The sequence below is a fragment of the Leuresthes tenuis genome, unplaced genomic scaffold (assembly GCF_036924035.1).
Source record: "Leuresthes tenuis unplaced genomic scaffold, fLeuTen1.0.hap1 SCAF_2, whole genome shotgun sequence".
NCBI classification, from domain to species: domain Eukaryota; kingdom Metazoa; phylum Chordata; class Actinopteri; order Atheriniformes; family Atherinopsidae; genus Leuresthes; species Leuresthes tenuis.
The window spans coordinates 18,845,477-18,865,977 of NW_027325356.1; the positions used below are offsets into that span (position 1 = coordinate 18,845,477).

At 40.6% G+C, this 20,501-nt stretch overlaps 3 protein-coding genes across 4 annotated transcripts; 1 reads left to right on the plus strand and 2 right to left on the minus strand.

Annotated features, from left to right (window-relative positions):
- Window positions 1–849: 849 nt before the first annotated feature.
- Window positions 850–4,474, minus strand: LOC140302417 (transcription factor E2F4-like). Its single transcript, XM_072381246.1, has 9 exons — window positions 4,279–4,474; window positions 3,619–3,728; window positions 3,379–3,534; window positions 3,053–3,096; window positions 2,099–2,163; window positions 1,694–2,000; window positions 1,290–1,337; window positions 1,134–1,178; window positions 850–1,046 (listed from the first exon to the last, which is right to left on the minus strand). The coding sequence occupies exons 1-9, from the start codon at window positions 4,432–4,434 to the stop codon at window positions 1,006–1,008; spliced, it is 972 nt and encodes a 323-aa protein (XP_072237347.1). The 5' UTR covers window positions 4,435–4,474; the 3' UTR covers window positions 850–1,005.
- A 1,968-nt stretch (window positions 4,475–6,442) lies between these two features.
- LOC140301866 (lysosomal protective protein) lies at window positions 6,443–11,986 on the plus strand. Of its 2 annotated transcripts, none has more exons than XM_072380502.1 (11): window positions 6,443–6,678; window positions 7,403–7,514; window positions 7,593–7,730; window positions 7,827–7,985; window positions 8,108–8,199; window positions 8,763–8,847; window positions 8,937–9,089; window positions 9,171–9,316; window positions 10,263–10,425; window positions 10,959–11,048; window positions 11,139–11,986. In XM_072380502.1, the coding sequence occupies exons 1-11, from the start codon at window positions 6,509–6,511 to the stop codon at window positions 11,220–11,222; spliced, it is 1,392 nt and encodes a 463-aa protein (XP_072236603.1). In that variant the 5' UTR covers window positions 6,443–6,508; the 3' UTR covers window positions 11,223–11,986. The 2 variants fall into 2 exon arrangements, with proteins under 2 accessions (XP_072236603.1, XP_072236604.1); XM_072380503.1 differs by having other exon boundaries at window positions 6,498–6,678; window positions 7,386–7,514.
- On the minus strand, window positions 11,949–20,123 carry slc38a7 (solute carrier family 38 member 7). Its single transcript, XM_072380504.1, has 12 exons — window positions 20,105–20,123; window positions 18,762–19,163; window positions 18,414–18,467; window positions 17,464–17,608; window positions 16,784–16,928; window positions 16,584–16,682; window positions 16,405–16,462; window positions 16,202–16,316; window positions 15,510–15,657; window positions 14,232–14,431; window positions 14,102–14,153; window positions 11,949–13,855 (listed from the first exon to the last, which is right to left on the minus strand). The coding sequence occupies exons 2-12, from the start codon at window positions 19,014–19,016 to the stop codon at window positions 13,753–13,755; spliced, it is 1,374 nt and encodes a 457-aa protein (XP_072236605.1). The 5' UTR covers window positions 19,017–19,163; window positions 20,105–20,123; the 3' UTR covers window positions 11,949–13,752.
- Window positions 20,124–20,501: the final 378 nt, after the last annotated feature.

Below are 20,501 nucleotides of genomic sequence, written 5' to 3' on the forward strand. Positions count from 1 at the left end.
AAGACAGAGACTACAGGAGTCAGAGGTCCCAGCTGGAGCCGACTGTTTCCAAACACGTCTCCATGACAACACGAGGAGGGGCGGGGCTTCAGCCTGGAGCAGGGCAGAGCTATAGAGTAATATAGCTGTGGAGCAAACGGACATTTATCTAAGTACTGTACTTCAGTATTTCTTTTATATGTTGTTTGTACTGTATGCTTGTTGCCCTTTCCGTTTCAGGTTATATAGACAGGTGAGTGTATGAATAGAAGTATGTTTGTAACTTCAACCAAAATAGTTGTCCGTTACAGATGTTGAATGAGATACCTGTAACAACATACAACCCTGAAAAATCTTCACTCAAAGTTGTTACACTGCTAATCCTTTAAAATGCCATGTATCAATGTGTCAGCTTTATTTAAATGGTTCAAAGAAGAAAAGTTCTTCTCATTTCTCTCTCTCTCTATATATATATATATATATATATATATTCTTTTTCCCCTTTTGGACACTTCTGCTACATGAACGACACGCAAGTGACAATAATCAACATTCCCTGTGAGTCATTCATAACGTCTTTGGGGGTGCCTGACTTTTCCTCTAGAACCACCATCACGCTGATGATTTTAAGTTGTCAAATTCTCAGGCTTATCATCACAAATGGCTTTTTAGCAGTTCACAACTTAAAGGGTGTATACTCCATGTTTTAAATCTGAGAGAAAATACCACAGAACAACTGGAAAAATGTGAATATGATGAGCCAGACTTTATCTGCTTTATCTCTGAGTGTGTGGTTAATGTTGAGGTCTGCCTCACAATCCCGGTTTCGGACGCTGAATGAAATGGACACAATATTTGTTTTAACTTGTTTTATTATTTGTTAAAACCAAATAACTGTTTGATATTTGATATCAGGAAAATATCCCCTTGTGTCAAAACGCAGGAGCTGATGGTCAAACATTGAGGGGGATGTCAAAGAGGTCAGAGCGGCCTTCGCTCTCATTCAGACTGCAGACATATTCACGCTCAGATGGGGGGTGTAGATAGGCGGACGAGTGGAGAAAAAACTGTCGGAGAGGTTGACATGCGGTTAAAGAAAATATCAATATGTGATAGATAAATGTAAATGAAGGGAGACAGTAACGTACGCTTACCTTCAGAGGCCATGAGCTGTGTGATCACAGCTGCATTTTTTGCTTCTACAAAAGTGAGGGACAGCAACCATCAAGTTGGATAATGTCAAGTAGACTGAGTACTATCATGGAATTATTAGTATAAATAATGGAGGGACACAGCAAGACCAACACTACCTTTGGACTGATCTTTTAGGTCCTGCAGTTCATTTGATAAATCTCGAACTGGAAGAAATCATTTTCTCTTTAAATCAGTATAAAAGGTCCAAGCAAAAGAAACAACATAAATACAAGATATGTGAAGGTGTCATTGTGTACGTCCGCAGAACAGTGAAAAACATGGAAACTGCAGAACCAGAAACTGCTGAGAAGCATGACGTCTGTGTCTTTTCCTCTACAGTTCAAATAGTGATTTAATGTTTGTTCAATGATTGAAATGAATGGTAAAAAGACACCAAGTTGGGGTTTTTTTTCCCTCAAGCCTTCAAGCCCACATTTTAAATCAATAAGGCAAGGGGTCGGGTTTGTGTAATGTAAAAAGTCTGTTTCAGTGGCACATTCATGAAAATTAAAGTACTCACATGCAGGTTCGTCGGTTCTGTAGGGTTCAGCCTTTATGAATGATGATGCCTGAATGTCTTCCACAGCTGTACACCTAGATTTAGTGCCATGTGTGCTATGAGCTGAAGCCTGATATGACTCTGTGTCGTTTTCTTTCTCGTCTGACTTAGACACGGCTGACTTGACACACAGTAAAATTTCATCAGGCGGTGGGACTGGAAGCACAACAGGAGGAGAGGTGACTGAATATTTATTAAGAAGTACAACATCTATGGGTCCTCTGATGCTTTTCATGTGGATCTGGTACTTTGCCGGACAATCTGGGACCTGAAAGGAGATGGATTCACGTCTGATCAACCCAGCTGGTTAAAGACAGGAAGCAGAGAGGAAGAAGCCATGAACAGATGAAATGATGCAGAACCTACAGCTTTAGGAATGGGAACATCTAGCTGTGTGCCAGGTGCTGGTTGTACTGCCAAAAGAGTGTGGCCTGAAAAAGAACAAGACAGTCATTTTGTCTTTTATACATTTCAAGAACAAACTAGTTATTTTGCCTCTTTACTGAAAAACAGGCTATGATGAAATCAACTACTATGATGAAATCAACTACTGATTAAATCAACTTTTAACATATATACAGCTAGATACATCATCAACGTGTGTCCAGCAGGCACCATCAATACTCTGCTTTCCTCCTAAAATAACCTTTCATTACTTTTGTGGCCGACTTTATCTTAAGGTCATTCACCAACAGGTTCCTGAAGAGAAACAAGCCTCTGCACCCCATCTCAATGGGTCAGCACCTTTAACTCACCCCGCTGATTCAGCCTTCTTCCACTAGCAAAGACTATTTAACCTCATCCTCTCTTTAGCCACCTCTGAACTTTTCTCTTAAGGAACGGTGAGGTCTGCTAAGAAGCTACATCATTGTTATTAGCGTCATCATGGCAGCAGCTTCTACCATTTCAGATGCCAAACCAGGTTGGCTTTCTGCTCCGAGTGCTGTAAGTGACAGACCACAGGACTTGGTCACGTGGCAAGCTTTAGTGCCCTTCATACCTCATTGTGAGTATCGAACACCTCCCTAGTAGAGGATGTGCTTCAAGGTCCCCATCATCAGGCACAGAGGGCAGACTGGGGACTCTGCTTTCCCATAACAAGCTTGGTACAACATCAAGAGTTTTACTTGATGGGTCACTTCAGACTATGTACTTTTCCAGTGGCTCTCCTCTAATCCAGGTTTACAGATGTTATATTTTAACCATCCTGTTGGCCGATGCCTCCACAACTGATGCTTGCACAGCCCATCATGGAGAAACATGGAGCTGCCACACAGGCTGACACAAAAACGTAATTGAGAGCATGGGATTGTACATTACCATTGAAGCAACTGCAGATATCTTCATGAGTCACATAGGTCAGAGTTGATTTGGGTTAAGAAATATTGAGGAGAAACATAAAGGATTGATGCAAATAGTTCACTGTTATAAACAATAAATTACCATACTGAATCTGTTTAGATTTACTCTCAGGTCTGCCAAGAATCTCATTTATATTTAAAGCAGGAACATTTCATAGAATAGAACAGATTTATGTGCTTTTTGCTCAGATTTGAATAACAAAAACAACACGTTGGCCAGAATACCTGACGAGTCCTGGAATGTTTTCGAGTTTAAAGAGATATTTTCTTTTTAAAAAAGGATATTTTCTGCAGTCTTCTGTTATGTGTGTGATGCTCTGTTCAACCAAGAGTTTCTGCTGGTCCAATATAAATTCTTTCTGCTCCAAATCCTTCAGCTCAGACCTTAACTTTATGAGACTATTGTCAAAAAAAAGTGGATTTTCTTCTGGATCTGCACCTCTGATAAGCAAAAAGGAGATATATTACACAATGAAACTTAATTTCTTTGCACTCTGGGTACACAAATGACAGTTAAAAACTTACATCCACTTCACAGTGCTCTTGGATATTTTGACTATAAGACCAACACCCTCCAGCACATTTGTGATGTCATAGATTCTTCTTTTCTGTCCAACAGCCAGGACGTTGACCGCCTGAAAGGACACAAAAGCACACTTTATCAACATGATCTTAATTGGTTCATTTTGTTTTTGAAAAAATGCTGCTAAAGCCTATGATCTGGATGTTTAGGCTTATCGGCGAGCAAATATATATTGGTTTAAGTCAAAATCAGCTTGGAAAAGAAACACAGAACGCAGTGCTATTTGTTTACAAAGCTTCTTCTTGTGAAAGTTGACTGAACTAATTGCCATCGTTTAAAACGACAGTTTATGCTACATGGATGATATGCAATGTTTTCTATATTTACTGAAATGTAACATAAACCGTAAGCATACTTTAATTACTGTAAACGAACGTTTCTTTACACTTTTGTTTGGTTACACAAATGGGAAACATTTTGGATGTGCGTCAAGTTTATACGTGGATCTGCACTTATTGTTTGGCCAGCTGTATGCGTTTAGACTTATCATTTAAGTACAGTCACGCTATAAAGAGAGCCATAGAAGTGACTTTAAAGTTTGATAAAAGGCTGTAGCGTGTCGGAATCGGTGCTCCTTGAACTTTGGGTTGCTGTTGACTTACGTATCTGAGGTCCAGCTCTCCGCCTTCAGAATCTTGTAGTAATCTAACAAACCTCGTGGCCAGCATGCTAAGGCTTCTCAGGCTCCTGGGGCATTTAAGGTTTAGGTCCACAAGCATTTCCTCATCTGGACTGGATGGGGTACCATCAAGATCCATGCTGCCACACAGCAGAAACAACAAAACAAACAAACCTGTAGGATTCCTGGCGGTTTGAATGAGCTGCACGTGCACGTCGCCAACCTTCCTTCGAAATAAAACCTTGTGCGAGTTCAATTTATATGTCAGCTACGAGAGTATTGAGTTCTGCCCATAAATGTAGGGGGGAATAAATCACCTAAAAATTAAACACGTTTTTGTAGGCCTACTCCATCTGTACTCTCAACTTTAGAACAGTTATGATCACCTATGAAGGTTTATTATGAAAATCCTCTACCGGAAATACTTCTAGAGCTGCTGTACTTGTTAATAACTTGGATTTTACCAAACCAACTAAATAAGCGTTGAAAAGGCGTTGTTACACACACTGAGATATATTAGCATATTATCAGTGTCAAGCATGAAAAGCAGAATACGAAATTATTTATTTATTTTTTTAAAGTGTATCTCATTCGTTGTAATGACAAGAAGCACACGGTTGCTAGGGCGAAGCTAACAATTAAAGGCCCTGAAGAACACCACTTTAAAATGAGTTATCAAAGTTTGAGCGTTATAAGTGAGAGTATTAAACGTTTATTCTATTAAAAATCACTGTTTACTGTACTGTACAGTGTCCTCTGACAGCCTACTCCCTGCCAATGGGACGTTTTTTGGTGTGTATTTGACTGCCTTAATAAAGACAGTTCAAACTCTTGTCGACCGAACTTTTGACAAATAATATCCCATCTCCATGAAATAATAACATTGAATCGAGTTTAACTCTTTAAATGGGATTCTGAGCGAGACATTAAAATACTTGACTTCTTTATTTATTGTTGTTGTTATCCTCAGCCTGAAAAAAAATCATCTCAAACATGCAAAAACAGACATAACTTGTTAATATGTAGGAAGGGGGTATACTGCTACAATGGTGGTGAACTGTACTACCATAGAAGCAAAGTAATAAACATCTCATTTGTCTCATTTATCCCATAAGAACCCAGACAGAGAAAGAAACATTTTAGGCAATAAAACAAACCAAATGGACAACATAGATTTCATTTCTGAAAAAATAAAATAAATTCAAATACCACCACCAAGTGTCCAGGATCTGTAATGTTACACATGTTACATTGCCCATCTTTGGTAAATGTATTATAGTTTCAGTCATTTGTTACACCCGTGTCACCACGGGGCCTTATGGGCAACTGACAAAAAAAGAAGATTTCTATTAAATACAATCGACGGGGTTTAACGAAAGCTGAAAAGTTCTGTAATGCTAAAAACACTTGGTAGAACATTACAAAACAAAATCGGGCATAGGATGGTGGTATCATTGGGTATATCTTCATTACCCCAATTATGTCTACTGTTCATGCTGTACAATCAAAACATTTACAAAGACATGCCTTAGCTTTTACCCCAGAGTAACAAATTGGTGATTTTTATACTTACTTTCAAATTCTTTTGCTTTATTTATGTCTTATCAGTTTTTGTCTCGTGTCCACTTCTGTGTCTATGTCTTAACTTTGATGAATTTGATTGAATAATGTACAGCACTTTGGTTTTCCCTAGGGATGTTTAAAGTGCTATATGAATAAAGTTGCTTGCTAAAGGTCATTGTTTCCTTCCGTTATTGTCTGTGGTGCTTATTTAAGGACATGACTTATTTTCTTATTCCAGCAAAGGTTTTCCTTAATGCAGAATGCTGCATAGTCTGGGTGCTAAACTGACCTGCTGGCAGTCCAATCCAAAAATATTTGGAGCATTATGAAATGAAAAATACAAACAATGAGGCTGAGAGTTGATATCAGCTTAAAGTTTATATCATGCAAAACCAGGGGAGCATTTTGCATTTTTCAGAAGTGTTACAGATATTTGTTAAAAGCAGAAGCGATGCAACAGAGCGGTAAATATAACCCTACAGCAGCGCCAACACTTCTCCATGTCTGAAAGTCTGTCGTAGTCACGTGGAACGTCACAGCGGTCATGTGACTTAACGGGCTCACGCGGAGCTTCGGCAGAGGAACTGACTAACTCCAGGACACTCTTCCAGCATTGGGGCTGTTTTGTCGGAGGAGAGTGAGGTTCAGACATGTACGCTGGTGGTTTTCTGTTGTGTTTTCTGGCCGTGTTTCCGCTCGGCTCGCGGACTCAGTACGCCCCAGATGAGGTGACTTTCCTGCCAGGGGCGACTTTCAAATGTAACTATCGACAATGGTCTGGATACCTGAAAGCAGGGCCCGGGAAGTTCTTCCATTATTGGTAAGAAATCGCTGGTTTTGGTCCGCGGGTTATGGTGGGAAAGTATTTCAGACATGGGGACCGAGAAACGTTTTCTCGTCTATGTCTGTTCGGTTTCAACTCCCCCAGAAAAGGTGCACACTGGAGTCGTTTGTTGCCAGGTTTTAATTGACATTTTCCGCAATAGACTGTCTTTGGAGCATTTTTTTTTCATTTTATTTTGAGACAGTTTACAAACGAACGTGCATATAATCACCCGAGTTCACCTTATGAACATGCTGTGGAAACCTTTTATTCCCACCTTATCAAAGTATCCATGTCAGACCAACGAGATCAGACTTCTTACATGGAGCAGAGTAATAGAAAACATTTCCTGATGATGAAGAAGTTTTGAGCAAAATTGAGGATTGGGTCAGATGATTGGATCAGTTAAATAGTGTTAATGAGTTAAATATAGTTAAATAAAAATAAAATAGTTAATGATTAAATTCTGTATTGATTTTGGTTTGGTGATTGCCTTGAGTCCATAAAATTTAGGGGGTTAGAGTCCTTTGACACTGGATAATGTATCATAATTGGTTCACTTTGAATAAGGCTGGAGGTTTTTTTTTTTTTCATTTTTCCTTACTCTGTCTGAGTCGTTTTATATGATGTGCAGCAGATTAATAAATACAGCTCAGTAACCATTAAGTATTGTTAATTGTTCAGTGTGGATGATTTAATCCCAGGTCCTGATCTCTTTCAGGTTTGTGACTTCTCAGAGGGACCCAGCCAAAGACCCGTTGGTGCTCTGGTTGAACGGAGGCCCCGGCTGCAGCTCACTGGATGGCTTTTTGTCCGAGAATGGACCGTTTCACGTGAGCATAACTGCGCCTGTGCTCTGATTTGAAGAGACGTTCTGTTTCAGTTGTTAGTTTTTTATTTTATTTTTTCAGGTAAATGATGATGGAGCCACTCTGTACGAGAACAAATTCAGCTGGAACAAGATTGCCAATATGCTGTATCTTGAATCTCCTGCAGGAGTGGGATATTCCTACTCTGATAACGATACTTATACAACTGACGATAACCAGGTGAGCTCAGTTGTTTCTTTAGCAAATAAGAAAAGTTTAGAGACAGCCTGGGACTATACTCAATTATAAAAAAAACATGATATTTTCTTGTCTTAGGTCGCTGATGATAATTACGAAGCTCTGCAGAGTTTCTTTGCCAAGTTCCCGAACTTCACCCAGAACGAGTTCTTCATCTTTGGGGAGAGTTATGGTGGAATTTATGCACCGACGCTCAGCCTGCGTGTGGTCACAGGAAGTGCCAGTATCAACTTCAAGGTGAGATGCTTGGTGCCTCTTTCTCGTGGTCAGAATGAAGTCTTCCAGCAGCGTCATGCATACTTCTCTATGTGTTATTAAACACCCTTAAAATCTATTTATGGATGTTCTCGTCTTTTTAGGGCTTCGCAGTGGGGAACGGTCTCAGCAGCTTTGCTCTCAATGACCAGTCTTTGATCTATTTTGGCTATTACCACGGCCTCTTTGGAGAAGAGTAAGTTCCTCTTTGTATGACTTGTTTGCTGTGCCATGAGGAAATGTGTGCAAAGAAAACACAAAGCACCTGATCGCTGACCTGTTGAACAGGTTAGAAAACAATTCTGTCCACAGAAGTATAGACAACACAGACAGTTAAATAGTTTGTGTAATCACTGATCAAATTGTTGGTAGTGCAGAGTATTGAAATGTCCAAATAACATAATTCAGCAGCTTAGTTTTTGATCAACTCTTGTTTTTGTTTTGTTTTTTTATCATAAAATAGTTGAAATATGGGTCAGTGGGCTTGTGAACACTTTTGACCCACGATGCAGAACACAATGAAACAAAGCAGTTTCCAGCCACAGAACAATTAAAAGATGGAGGACACAACTGGCATACTAAGACAACAAGTGTATAATTAATTCGGACAGCATTAATTTTTATAGAATGCTACATTAAAGACGTTGAAAACGTTTCTTACGATGTGGCAGACGGCTGTTTGAGTGTCTTATTGTAATGTTTAGCATCGTGAGTTTCTCATTGCTGATGCACCAATTGTTTTGTACATTTTGTGTGCAGTTTGTGGCGTGAACTGAACATAAATTGCTGTAATGAGGGAAAATGTGACTTTTCCAACCCTGTGTCAGTGAACTGCAAAACGCTGGTATGTGTGCACAGCTTTACAATAACCAGCTGGGACTCCTGGTGTTCCAATCAGATCGATCAGATTTCTGCTTCCCTTCTTCGTCTCAGGTAAACGTGGCCTTTCATATTGTTTATGAGAGCGGACTGAATGAGTACGCCCTGTACTTGGATTGCGAGGGTCGCAGGGCATTCCACAAAGGATACGAGAGGGCCATGAGCCATCTGTTTAAGAGCTTCAGGGAAAAGCTGCAAACCCACAAGGTGCTCTGAACAAGTCTATTGTGCGCTTTGAATTCTTTTTTAATTGTGTCGTTGTCTTCATGGTAAATATCTTAAATGAAGTTTTCAGATGGTGTGACGTCCTCCGCGTCCTTGAACGAGGTTCCTCCCTGCATCAACAGCACAGCTCAGACAAACTGGCTGAACCGAGGCGACGTGAAGAAAGCTTTGCACATTCCAGATACACGGCCAGCCTGGGACCTCTGCAGGTACGCCGCAGCAAATAATGACTATGGTGAGGTGACGGGGCGCTTATTATTATTATTATGTTCCACAGCTCAATCCTCCCTGTGGCTGTTGGCCTGAAGGTTGGTCAGAATGCCACTGATGAAACTTAAAGCAGTTGTGACTTAACGTGTGTTACAGCAGAACCCGAAGCACCAACCAAAAACACATGCTCTCTCCGCGTTATGCCCTCATCAGTACGTTATATCTCCTTACAAAATGAAAGTAGCCATTGACTGGCATGTTGAAAGTATCGTTCCTTTATAAATATGTGTACATTTGGAAATGGCAAGCATTGTTTCCTAGGCGTTATGGATACTTGATACTTGATGCTCTCTTCATTTGTCCTGCAAGGAGCGAGTTCAGACAGACAGTTTTTGAAATACAAAAGATGTCTGCATGGAGGTTTAAGAAGAAAAGGTGGTAAATAATGGTGTCAAAAGCTGGAACTGGAGCATGTTCACCACTGCATTGCATCCATCACTTCTCCTTTTAACTACACTGTAAATGTTTGGTTACTTAGAAAACCAGTTGCTGTTAGTTTTAAGTTTAATATTTTCCCATTTGCCACTTTTTTTATTTGTCTTTGTGCTGATTTGCAAGAAACGCAGGATTTAAATGATTTGCAAACCGTTGCATTTTTTTTATTTTGGCTATATTTTACACACCATTCCAATATCTTTTTACAGAAGTGTATCTTCAATCCAAGGAACAAGTGACGCTTTTAAGGAGAAAAGATTGTAACAACACTCACTGATGATGATTTACACTGGAGTTTCAAAGCATAGATGGGAACTGTATATCGGGTGTGCTTTCATAGGGGCAGTTAACTACTTGGAGTACAACTTTTGGACAATCTGCTTTGTCGAATCATGGTTGGAGGTTGACATTTTTATCATGAGGTTGACGATGGCCTTGTCTCTTTTGTAGTGATGCTGTTGAAGAGCACTACAAAGTTGTCTACTCAACCATGAAGGACGTGTATTTGAAGCTGCTCTCCAAGGGCCTGCGAGCGCTCGTCTACAACGGAGACACTGACATGGCCTGCAACTTCCTGGGAGACCAGTGGTTTGTGGAGGACCTCGGCATCGAGGTAGTTTTTTTTAATTCTGGGAAACTTTAAGTGCAGTTTGTAGTTTTGAAGGTGTAAGAGTGGTTTCTGCCAGGCAAGCTGCTCCCCGCAGACACTGCAGCTGAGTTTGTGTCATTAAACCGAGCCGTCAGCTGAGGAGCAACTAAGCTTCTGACATGCACACTAGACATGGAGAGAAAGTCGTCTTCAGCAGGGCAAGTAACCCTGAACCCCTGAACCCGAGAAGTGGGAAACTTCTCATAGGTCAGTGTGCGACCCAGTGAGGTGATGCAGAGTGAGAGCCTTCTGAACTCTGTAGATTCATCCCCCTCGTCTCAAAACCAGAGCACACTTTCTGGATGAACTATTAGCTTTCAAATTACACTTGAGGGCTAAGATAGCTGTTTGGGGGAGTCTGCACAGTGTCTGCAACATTACACCTTTTTCAGCGTTATTATGTGTTTCTTCACACGGTGCTTGTAAAAAAATCTTACCCCAGAACTGTGAAGACTCCTCCACAAGATATGTGACTAAACTGCACCAAAATGTTTTAGGCAACCAGCAAGTACCAGCACTGGATTCATAACGACCAAGTTGCTGGTTTCTATCAACAATTTGGAAACGTCACCTTCCTGACAGTTAAGGTAGGAACGAATGTGTTTGCATACATGCGCTGCTTTAGGTGGAGGATGTGGCGTCATTATTGCAAAATACCGCTTTGTTCTGTGTTTCAGGGGGCCGGTCACATGGTTCCTCAGTGGGCTCCAGGCCCGGCTTTACACATGTTCCAGTCCTTCATAACGAACGACTTCTACTGAGCCGTGATGGAGGCTGAATTCTCACCTGCACTTTTCACTTGTTAAGCTGTACCTGGAAGATCAATTTAGGGAGAGCAACTACTCAGGTTTTTTTTTTTTTAATTGCCGGTCATATAATTCATGCAGTACATACAGGTCTGAGCGTTGGATTTTTTTTTTTTTGGAACTCTGACATATTCGGTTGATGTTTTGCCTCAGTTTAGTGAACAGTGTAGCGATTATAGTGTGTTTCACATAGTCTCCATCAGATTTATTCAAACATTTTTTGCCCTCTCTCTTGTTAAATGGTATTTTAAGGCCATCTACAACTTTCTGACTAATCCTGCAACCAAATAATTTCACTGGAAAGAAGACCAATTCCAAAACTGGTCAAAGGGAAATTAAACTAAACACTGACATGTTGGAAATGAAAAGGGATAGAACGCCAAGATTAATGGCACAAAGTGACCAAAAATTATATTTAATTCCATGTTATGAAATAAGAGTTTTTCTTCTCCGTCTTGGGGAAATACTTTTTCTCAGTAGGTCGCCTTGTCTAGTGATGTTAAATGATCGTTTCAATATTAGAGCATTCACCCAATATGAAGGTGAAAATCTCTGTGGTTAACCATCTTCTTTTGGCCTTATCAGTGACCTCAGTAACCAAACGTTATGTGAACAAAGTGGTTCGAGATCATTCTTCAGATACTGACGATGCTCTGGATCAAATCATGAACTCCACTTCAGTTTGTCTTTTCATTAAATCTTTTATTGAGCTTGTGAAACGTGGATTGTCCCTTTTTTTTTTTTTTTCTCCACATGCTTTAACAGAACATTATTTATGGGAATATCATCTGTGAGAACATAAAAATCCTTTAAAACTTCCCATTGACATGTTACTAAGTCACCTTAAAAAAGGCAACAGCGATGACGGATGTCTGATTGATTAGTGTTGATCTTTACAAACAGACAAAAAATAAACAGTAAATCAATGATGGATCATAAAAACTGCATTGAATGAAATTGTATTTAAATTGGCCACAAATGGTAAACTATACAAACTATAAAAACAAATCTGCATTCAAACACATTCTAACGCTACAGCCCAACATTTTTGGTTTCAAATGCAGCGTCTTTCCCTTCTATTACGGTCTGTGTAGGTCAGTGTGTTAAAACCAATAACTTGATCAATACAACCATTTCTTTTATTCCCTTTTAAGGTTTGTCCTTTATGCTCCCTACATGAAAAAATTACTGCTGTCGGGTTTAGATTTTCATTCAAATCATGAAAACTTTCTCAAAGCTTCGTCACGGTCTACAGCCGACAGGGATGACGTTAGTTTATGTCCAGATTTCTGTATCGTTTTAAACCTTTGCAATTTTTTCTTCTCAAAAACTGTTACTTCAGCGAGCTTTTGCAGCTTTAGTGGGAAAAGTACTGCTGTGTACTCAAATTAAAACTCAACTGTACTCCTCACTTCCTAAGTGTTACGCAGAAGTCGTTTTGTAAACCAGAACATACGAAAGATCACACTTAGACTTCAGGTCTGTGTGTTTTCACTGTCTGCACCCAGCGGTTTCCTGTAAATACACCGAATCGTGTAGGCTACACCCCTGTTGTTCCGGCTCTTAACGGTACGTTTCTCCTTACTCTTTCTGTGAGGAACCAGCACTCTCGAAAGAAGTTGAATTTTCAGATCCTGAGCGGGGAGGAGCCGCTAACTTCTGCACTTCAAAAGCAGCTCAATCGTTTCTGTCATCGGCCCAAACGAGACGAGATTTGTACTTAATCGTCCAAATACAATCCAACCTCAAAGCCAACAAAAAATATGAAACCAACAAAATCCACGAAAAGAAATTAATGACTTTCAAAGTAAGTTTAAAATGACATAAATCAAATGTCCCAAGTTTGAAACTTGCTGTATTTTAGAAGTTCCCAAGTCAGGCTGAACTGTACAGACCTGTGATTGTGTCCCTCGTTAAATATGTTAGACATGCTATATTCTAATGCGTTTCCATGTTGATTCATTTGATTTCTTTTTAAAAGGAAAGTATAAACTGTCAGCAGCACCTTAACTTATGGAACAGGACACAGGAACCAAAAGGCGTCAGTTTTCAATGATAAACATTGACATGCAAGTTAAAATTCACAAATTGGTACAATTTCATGAGGTAAATCAATTTGATTAAAAGACCTTTCAATACAAAATCCTTCAGCTCATGTCGATAGGACGGGAATCTCTCGCCCATACAGCGAGAATCCAGTCTGGTTCTCCCTTGAATGACGACTCGGTCAAAAACATAAACCATGCAATTACAACGTCACAGAAAATAAAAGAGATAGTGTCTGAAGTTACTTGGCATTTGTGGTCTCTTCCTGACTGAACCACTCTTGATTTGTAAACCGTATGGAGCAGATGGTGATTTTCTTCTAAATGAGCATCATGTGACACTCCCTCTCATCCAACAGTGCAAAATAGCAGCTCAGGTCTGAGTACTCCTCCTGTCTCAGTAATACAGGACGGCTCCGGCTCCAAAAGGGAGGCTCCTTTTAGTTGACAACGTCTTGATAGATGGAGTTTGTTGTCGTGAGACCAAAAATGAAAGCACCGAGTGTGACCATGGCAACACCGAAGAAAACCAATCCGTGCCAGCTGTGAAAGAGATGACGAAACCAAAGACGAGGAATTAGCTGGGAATAAGCGTTTTATCGTGATTGTGACTCACATGTCACAATTCGCTTTTCTTTGATCAACGCAGACAAACAACAGAACATCAACCAAGATCCAGCTCCAAGTAAAGGACGAATGCTTCCCACACAAGTTTTTTCCAAAGAGAAAACCAGGATATAAATCATTTCGAAATAACTGACAGCCATAGAAGAAAAAGCAGCATCTCACCTTGCGGATCGGATGTCTGTCTCTGACAGTTTGGCTTGCATCAGGCACAAACCTGTAAAGTTAAAGACATTAGTGGAACAATAAAAACGCACCAAAGCCCCCAAACTCTTCACAGGATGCACGGCTTTACCTGGAAACACAAAGATGAAGCAGGCTGCCAGTCCTCCGATCAGCGAGATCACGCGTCCGATGTCTGGGATGAAGAGGGCGAGGACGAGGGTGACGACAAACCACACCAGCGTCTGCAGGATCCTCCTCCTCCGCTCACGGCGAACACACACCTCCACCTGTTCGTCTTGGAAACGCAGCCAAAGTCCTTCTATAACAGCCCTGGAGAGACACATGATCGCACCAGAGTGCAACAAACGGCTAAATAAATGGCTCATAAACTGCATCGTAAAATAAGAAAAGTTGTCGGAGCCACTCAGCAGACTTGCTCAAATCCAGCTTCGGATATCTGTTCTCAGGCTATAAGCAGAAATCTTAAAGATATTCAAAGTTCTGTTCAGACGTTTGCGTCATCAGTTCAGCCACAGTGAGCCTTCTTCCGGATGTTAGCAAACTATCATCCTTAACAAAGAGGAAACTTGTTAAAGATCTTAAAGAAGGGCCCAAAACCTCCAAGTTACAGGTCTATGAATCGAGTGGAAGCCCCTGCTCTACATTCGACACCTTCAAGCTTGAATTGAGTTTTCCAATGAGATAAAGATATTTACAATGAGATATAAAAAAAATGGAGTTTTATGGTCACACAGACCCACAATCGAAGCAAGTTTGGAGTAGAGAAGGCGAGGCAATGAAAACTCAAAGAACACTCAACGTGCTGTTAGGCATGGTGGTGGAAGCATCGTAGTCAGGGGTTGTGTGCTGCCACAGGAAATGGTTGATAGTATGAAGTACAACTACCTCGGGATTCATCATAACCTCAAACCTACAGCTAGACATAAACTTGAACACAATTAGGTGTTCCAACGGGACAATGGCAGCAGACACACATCCAGACTGGTTGTGGAAAATAAGATGTTCAGCTTTTAGAAATGCCTTCCCGATGACCCAACTTTAACAGTTCTGCCAAGATGTGTGGACCGAGTATCCAGTCAGAATTCTGACAAAAGTTTGTTAATGGCCAGCAAAAGCATCTGGTCAAGGTGCAACTTCTATTTTTTGATGTACAGTTTTTAACCTGTGTTTTTTGGCCATCTGAGATGTTCTACTTCTGAACCAGAACAACTCAAAGAACACATGACACAGCACAGACAACCGACGTGTCCAGCATTAAAATGTCAACTTTAGCGTGAACATATTGGTCTGAGTAAATTTATGCAGCCATATCTTAAATAAAGACATAAAGACAAAATAAAGGATCCAGCGTTCAACGGGAAAAGTTTTCCTTTTCGCCGTGTCTTACCTGCCACAGAAGTGTAAAATGGGATAAGAGGTGACCACGCAGACGATGATGAAAGCTCTTGCGATGGCCACAGCGATGTCGTCCGGCGGGTACGACATCAGTACATCTTGACTCACGTTGGAGCCAAAAGTCAGGAACCCACAGACGCCTGAGAAAACCAAAGCATCACACGTAGTAGTTAAGTACAGACGGGACAGATGATGGAATCCCGTTTTAACTGACATCAACTACACGAACAGATGACTTTTATTAATCTCAGATTACTTTCATTTTTTAATGAAAACTATTTCTTTCAGACAACAAAAATTTAAGGACATAATTAAATTTTTTCTATTCTATTGTATTAATTCTACATATCAGACTGTTTTTGTTTACAGGATTTATTGACTTTGCTATTTATTTCACAGGCATAAGACTTGTTTCACTGACATTTATATATAATTAATCATTAAATAATCACGACTGAAATGCCATTTCAATATCACATAATATAAACTCACATTTCAACACAGCAGTAACTTCATATCTGACCCATCTCACATAAAGCAGATGCATCCCATGTAGTCTGTTTGATTTAAATGTATCAAACAACTTATCGTGGCTTTGTGTTGTGATAAAAGCATGAAAAACATACGAGCCACTGACAGATATGCTAGTGAACAATGGTGTAACAATTGTATACACCGACATACCTGTTCCTGTGTAGACAAAAAGGCAGATTATCATGCTGAGGGTCACTACAAGTCCCCACGGTTTGATCTCTTTCCTCCTCATGCTGTTGAACACTGGCACACAGCTGACGTGACACTGCAGGAGGGAGAGGGCAACATTCATCAATATCAAACTCAAGGGAATACTGTTTCAAGGTGCCAAATGATACAGAGTGAGGGGATACCTGGAAACCAAAGCATATGGTGGGCATCGCATTGAATACAGCAGTCCAGGAAGCAGAGCTGTAACAAAAACAACAATTTAGCAACACGAGGCGAGGAAGGTGGTGCAAATGCAGATCAGTTGGACACTAAATAACCGAATTAGAAAGAACCGTGCCACGAATGACGGTGTAGGAATCACCTGGTGGGAACTACACTTGGAGTCAACTCTTTGTCCGGCCAGATGTACTTCACAATGACCACGATGGTAACGTACCAGGTTCCCATCACACTCAGGGCACTACAGGCGAAAACAACAACTGATACGATCAACATGCGGCGTAAAAGGAAAACGTGAAAAGAGTTTCAAAAATTCAGCTGTCAGTCAAAGATTTTCCGTACCTGGCATACTTCTGAAAGCCAATCTCTTTGGGAATGGAGAGAGGAAGAATGACCAGTACGGCGGTGACGACGATGGTAAACTTTCGGTCAGTGTACCAGTGACCGCCGGCCGGACCGTCGGTGTCATGATGCGCTGCAGCGATCACTGCGACAGAAAGCAGCAAAGATTACAAAGAGCTTTGAGAGAGAGGGGCAGTGAAATGTAAAGAGTGACAAAGACATGCAGGGAACGCCATGCAGGGAATTAACTGTAGACTGCTGCACACTAAAACCAAAGTCACAAAAATGTCATTCACTTAAAACGACTGCAAAGAGAATGTAGGTCACCAATAAGCCAGATCAGGATTTCTACCCAGTCAGCATCTCAGTGCAAGGACATGTAAGAGTTTGTCACATGAGTGAGACGCGTTTAAAAGCTGAGGAGAGTCATACTTCATGCTCTTTGCCCTCATCAGTGACAGCAAAGCCTCTCTCTATATTGCCGCTTCACTAAACTTCTAAACAGCTAAATGTAAAAACAATAAAAGTTAAAGTCTTAACAGATACATAACTAAGCTCAGAGCAATGGCACTCAACTCTTAGGTGTTAATAAAAGATAAAGTAAGATCAAGTGCGTGTCGAACTAGTCTAACAGAATAAGACCGAGAGGCTGATGGTTCACTACCAATAGATGCACTTACAGCGATCCAGCTGGTCTCCAATGACGATAAAAAAAGCAATGCAGGTGCCGAAGGTGTAGACAGCAATGGCTACTTCGCATATGACTCCTGAGACTTTGCCACAGGTGGCTCGAACAACCTCCTGATAGGTGCCTTCATTACTGACCTGAAGAAACCAGAAAACCATTTAAGATCATTCATTCAAATGAAAAACAATATTTACTTTGTGTCCAATCTGCCCTCAGAGACAGCCGGCATAAAAAGGGCACTGAAAAGCTGAGGGGCTTGTGTCAAGCTGAAGAAATGCACCTCAGTGCACCATATACCGATTTTGTTTTTTCTTCCATAGTTTCATCTTCAGAAGGTTTCCACAATCAGTCTGAGATGAATATGATTTATGACGGTGCACTGAGAGTGGAACAAAATCCATACATGACAGTATGCACCCACTCAGGAAGATACACAATGTTAAATAGTAATAATTTATCCACAGACTGAGATGAGATTAAAGCAAAAGCCAGAATGCTAATTCTCTCTACCTGAGCCTTAACACTTAGTTACTTTCTATCCAAGCTGAAGTCAGTGGTCACTTATACAGTTAGTTGCATGCAAAAATGGTATGACAAGGTTTCCCCTTCAGCAGAAAATACACGAGCTTCGACTTTTCTTGGAATATTTCTGCATCAGAGCTTACTTTTTATATCATCTTTAAACAATGAACTCAGCTTACTAAGCTTTGGTTCTGCTTTGTCTTCACTTCATGTTTCAGCACATAAGCATTTGTCTGAGCTGTTCAGGAACTGAAAGTCTACATTCACATGCAAAGTTCTGCATTTGATCAGGGGTACAACCACAGACTAAAGAAATTACTGCAAAAGCATGCTGCTTCCTAACTTTTTCCACAAATGAAGGGAAAGTATTGAGGAAGGACTAAAGAGATCAGAGTATAACAAACGGTAACCAAGACATACCAGGCAGCAGTAGCCTAGAATCACAAGCCCACTGATGATGAAGATCAGCATAAACTGAAACACAGAGAAAGAGGAGACAAACTGTTATACATCCTGTAACTGTGTTTGTTCTGGTTACAAGAATACAAATAAGGCCAACTGCTATAATCTTCAGATGATGTCTGTTATGCGTCTCTGGTAATAACAGATTCCTTCAACAGGAACAGAGCAGGGATGATGAATGTTATCAGTAACATCTGACCCTCAAAAACTGCCTTTTACACAGGATATATAAAATTTTACATCACACGATAACAGTGTTGAACACAAAACAGAAGGGAACCTGTTACATCACTGATATCTCCTCACCATCTGAAGCATCACTCCTGCAGTTACTCCTCCTGCCATGTTGAAGGCGGCAGGAAAATTCAACAGGCCTGCTCCCAGTGCTGCATTCACAACGATGAAGACGGCTCCTATGGACGACACGCCTCGGCTCCTGTTGCCGTCCGCCTCAAGCTGCCGGACAGAATCCACACTGGGGCTCTGCAAGAGCCACGCCCTTTCTCCAGAGTCATTACTGCTGATGCCACCCCAGTCCTCAATGTCAGTGTTAATCGCCATGAGAAAATGGAAAAAGTCTGAGTGAAGGGACTCAGCTGCAGCTGAAGATGAATGTCCGCTGTGTTCGGTTCCACAGCTCAGAAGACAGCCGTTGTTCAGGAGTTATCAGGAGAGATGGTGCAAGAGCGAAGTCATTTACTGCTCAGTCTGTAATGAAAGACTGTTTGCATTTAGACTTAATGGAAAGGGTCAAAAACAACAGAACAGTGTGGTATCATTACCATCATTCATGTACATTAGAAATAAACATTATGAAGAAGCAATAGGACTGTTTGGTAAAACACAGACTGTTAATTGACTCTTAAAAGTACAAATCTATATACATCTCTCGAGTATTATGACGAAAATCCTCTTCAGTCAGTTATTCAGTCTGATTTGAGTACCACTCTACCTGTGCACCCCCGAGATCAAATTAAGAGCTGCTTGTCAAGTTGGCAAGTAAGCTAAACCTTCACTTGTACTTCTATTTTTTTTCTTTTTAGAAAAAACGGTCAACTCAGTATAGTGTAGTGCTGTACAACCATGTGATTTTGAAATAAAGTCAGAGGTGATTGGACGCTAAACTGTAAATATCTTTATGAAGATAAGTCACGATGTCTTTTGAATATTCAGTGACTAAAACACAACAGAGAATTATAATATTCAGCCTGGAAAAAAAGAAAAAAAGTCCGGCCTTTGTCCACGATTTAAGTGTGTCTTACTGTGGTTAGATACCCGATGAGCTCAATCAACAGAATCTGCATGTGTAAAAGTAACTGAGGTCGAAGTGGTGATGTCCACATGACAGGAATTTAATTTACTGCCAATTCACCCAGATGAACTTAAGTTTTTCTATAATAAGTACACCACTGCTTAACGTGATTGGATTGGGGCTTCTCTATTCATCAACAGAACAATAAGAGTTGTAAACGCAGCCATGCCCTTTGTTATTGTGTCCTACAGCAGCTAGCTAACAAACGAACTGAACTGAAAACACAACGAAGCTTATGTTCACCAAACCACACAATCAAATATGTCATATTCACTGTAACGTCGTCATTGTTGTTCACCAATAACAGTTTAAATTAGAGCAAACAGATGCCGGTTACCTTACATTCTGCCTCCGCCGCAGGGAATGACTGGGACCTACGTGTTTTTAGCAGAACGTAGAAACCGGAGGGTCATGTGACATTGCGTCAGGTGACTGAACTCTCGGCCTTCCGCCTGCTTGGAATTGTGGGAGTTGTAGTGCTCTATACAGGGGAAAATTAGGACGCAAATTGCGACGTTTCCAGAAATCTAACTGTGGTGTGAAACCCTTCATATGACAGGATTAAAAATTATACGAATGTGTTTCACGCGTGCTTTTTATTATCTTCTGAGTAACTACCGACTCAAAGCCGTGCTGGAACACAACCAGTATTTTCATAATGTCCACAGAAATGTGGCAACTACACTGCTAAATCTGAACTCAATGGCAAAACATCACCGGCTACATAGTTTACA

What these genes read in the sequence shown, in the direction of transcription:
- slc38a7 (XM_072380504.1), bottom strand. Translation starts at nt 19,016, where the DNA reads ATGGCGATTAACACTGACATTGAGGACTGGGGTGGCATCAGCAGTAAT. An exon ending in CCATATGCTTTGGTTTCCAG is followed by an intron (nt 16,317 to 16,404) that starts GTATCCCCTCAC and finishes TCCCTCCTGCAG; the next exon opens with TGTCACGTCAGCTGTGTGCC. An exon ending in CTTCATCTTTGTGTTTCCAG is followed by an intron (nt 14,154 to 14,231) that starts GTAAAGCCGTGC and finishes TTAACTTTACAG; the next exon opens with GTTTGTGCCTGATGCAAGCC.
- LOC140301866 (XM_072380502.1), top strand. Translation starts at nt 6,509, where the DNA reads ATGTACGCTGGTGGTTTTCTGTTGTGTTTTCTGGCCGTGTTTCCGCTC. An exon ending in CCGAGAATGGACCGTTTCAC is followed by an intron (nt 7,515 to 7,592) that starts GTGAGCATAACT and finishes TTATTTTTTCAG; the next exon opens with GTAAATGATGATGGAGCCAC. An exon ending in AAAAGCTGCAAACCCACAAG is followed by an intron (nt 9,090 to 9,170) that starts GTGCTCTGAACA and finishes TCTTAAATGAAG; the next exon opens with TTTTCAGATGGTGTGACGTC.
- LOC140302417 (XM_072381246.1), bottom strand. Translation starts at nt 4,434, where the DNA reads ATGGATCTTGATGGTACCCCATCCAGTCCAGATGAGGAAATGCTTGTG. An exon ending in ATGTTCCCATTCCTAAAGCT is followed by an intron (nt 2,001 to 2,098) that starts GTAGGTTCTGCA and finishes ATCTCCTTTCAG; the next exon opens with GTCCCAGATTGTCCGGCAAA. An exon ending in ACAGCTCATGGCCTCTGAAG is followed by an intron (nt 1,047 to 1,133) that starts GTAAGCGTACGT and finishes CCTCTCCGACAG; the next exon opens with TTTTTTCTCCACTCGTCCGC.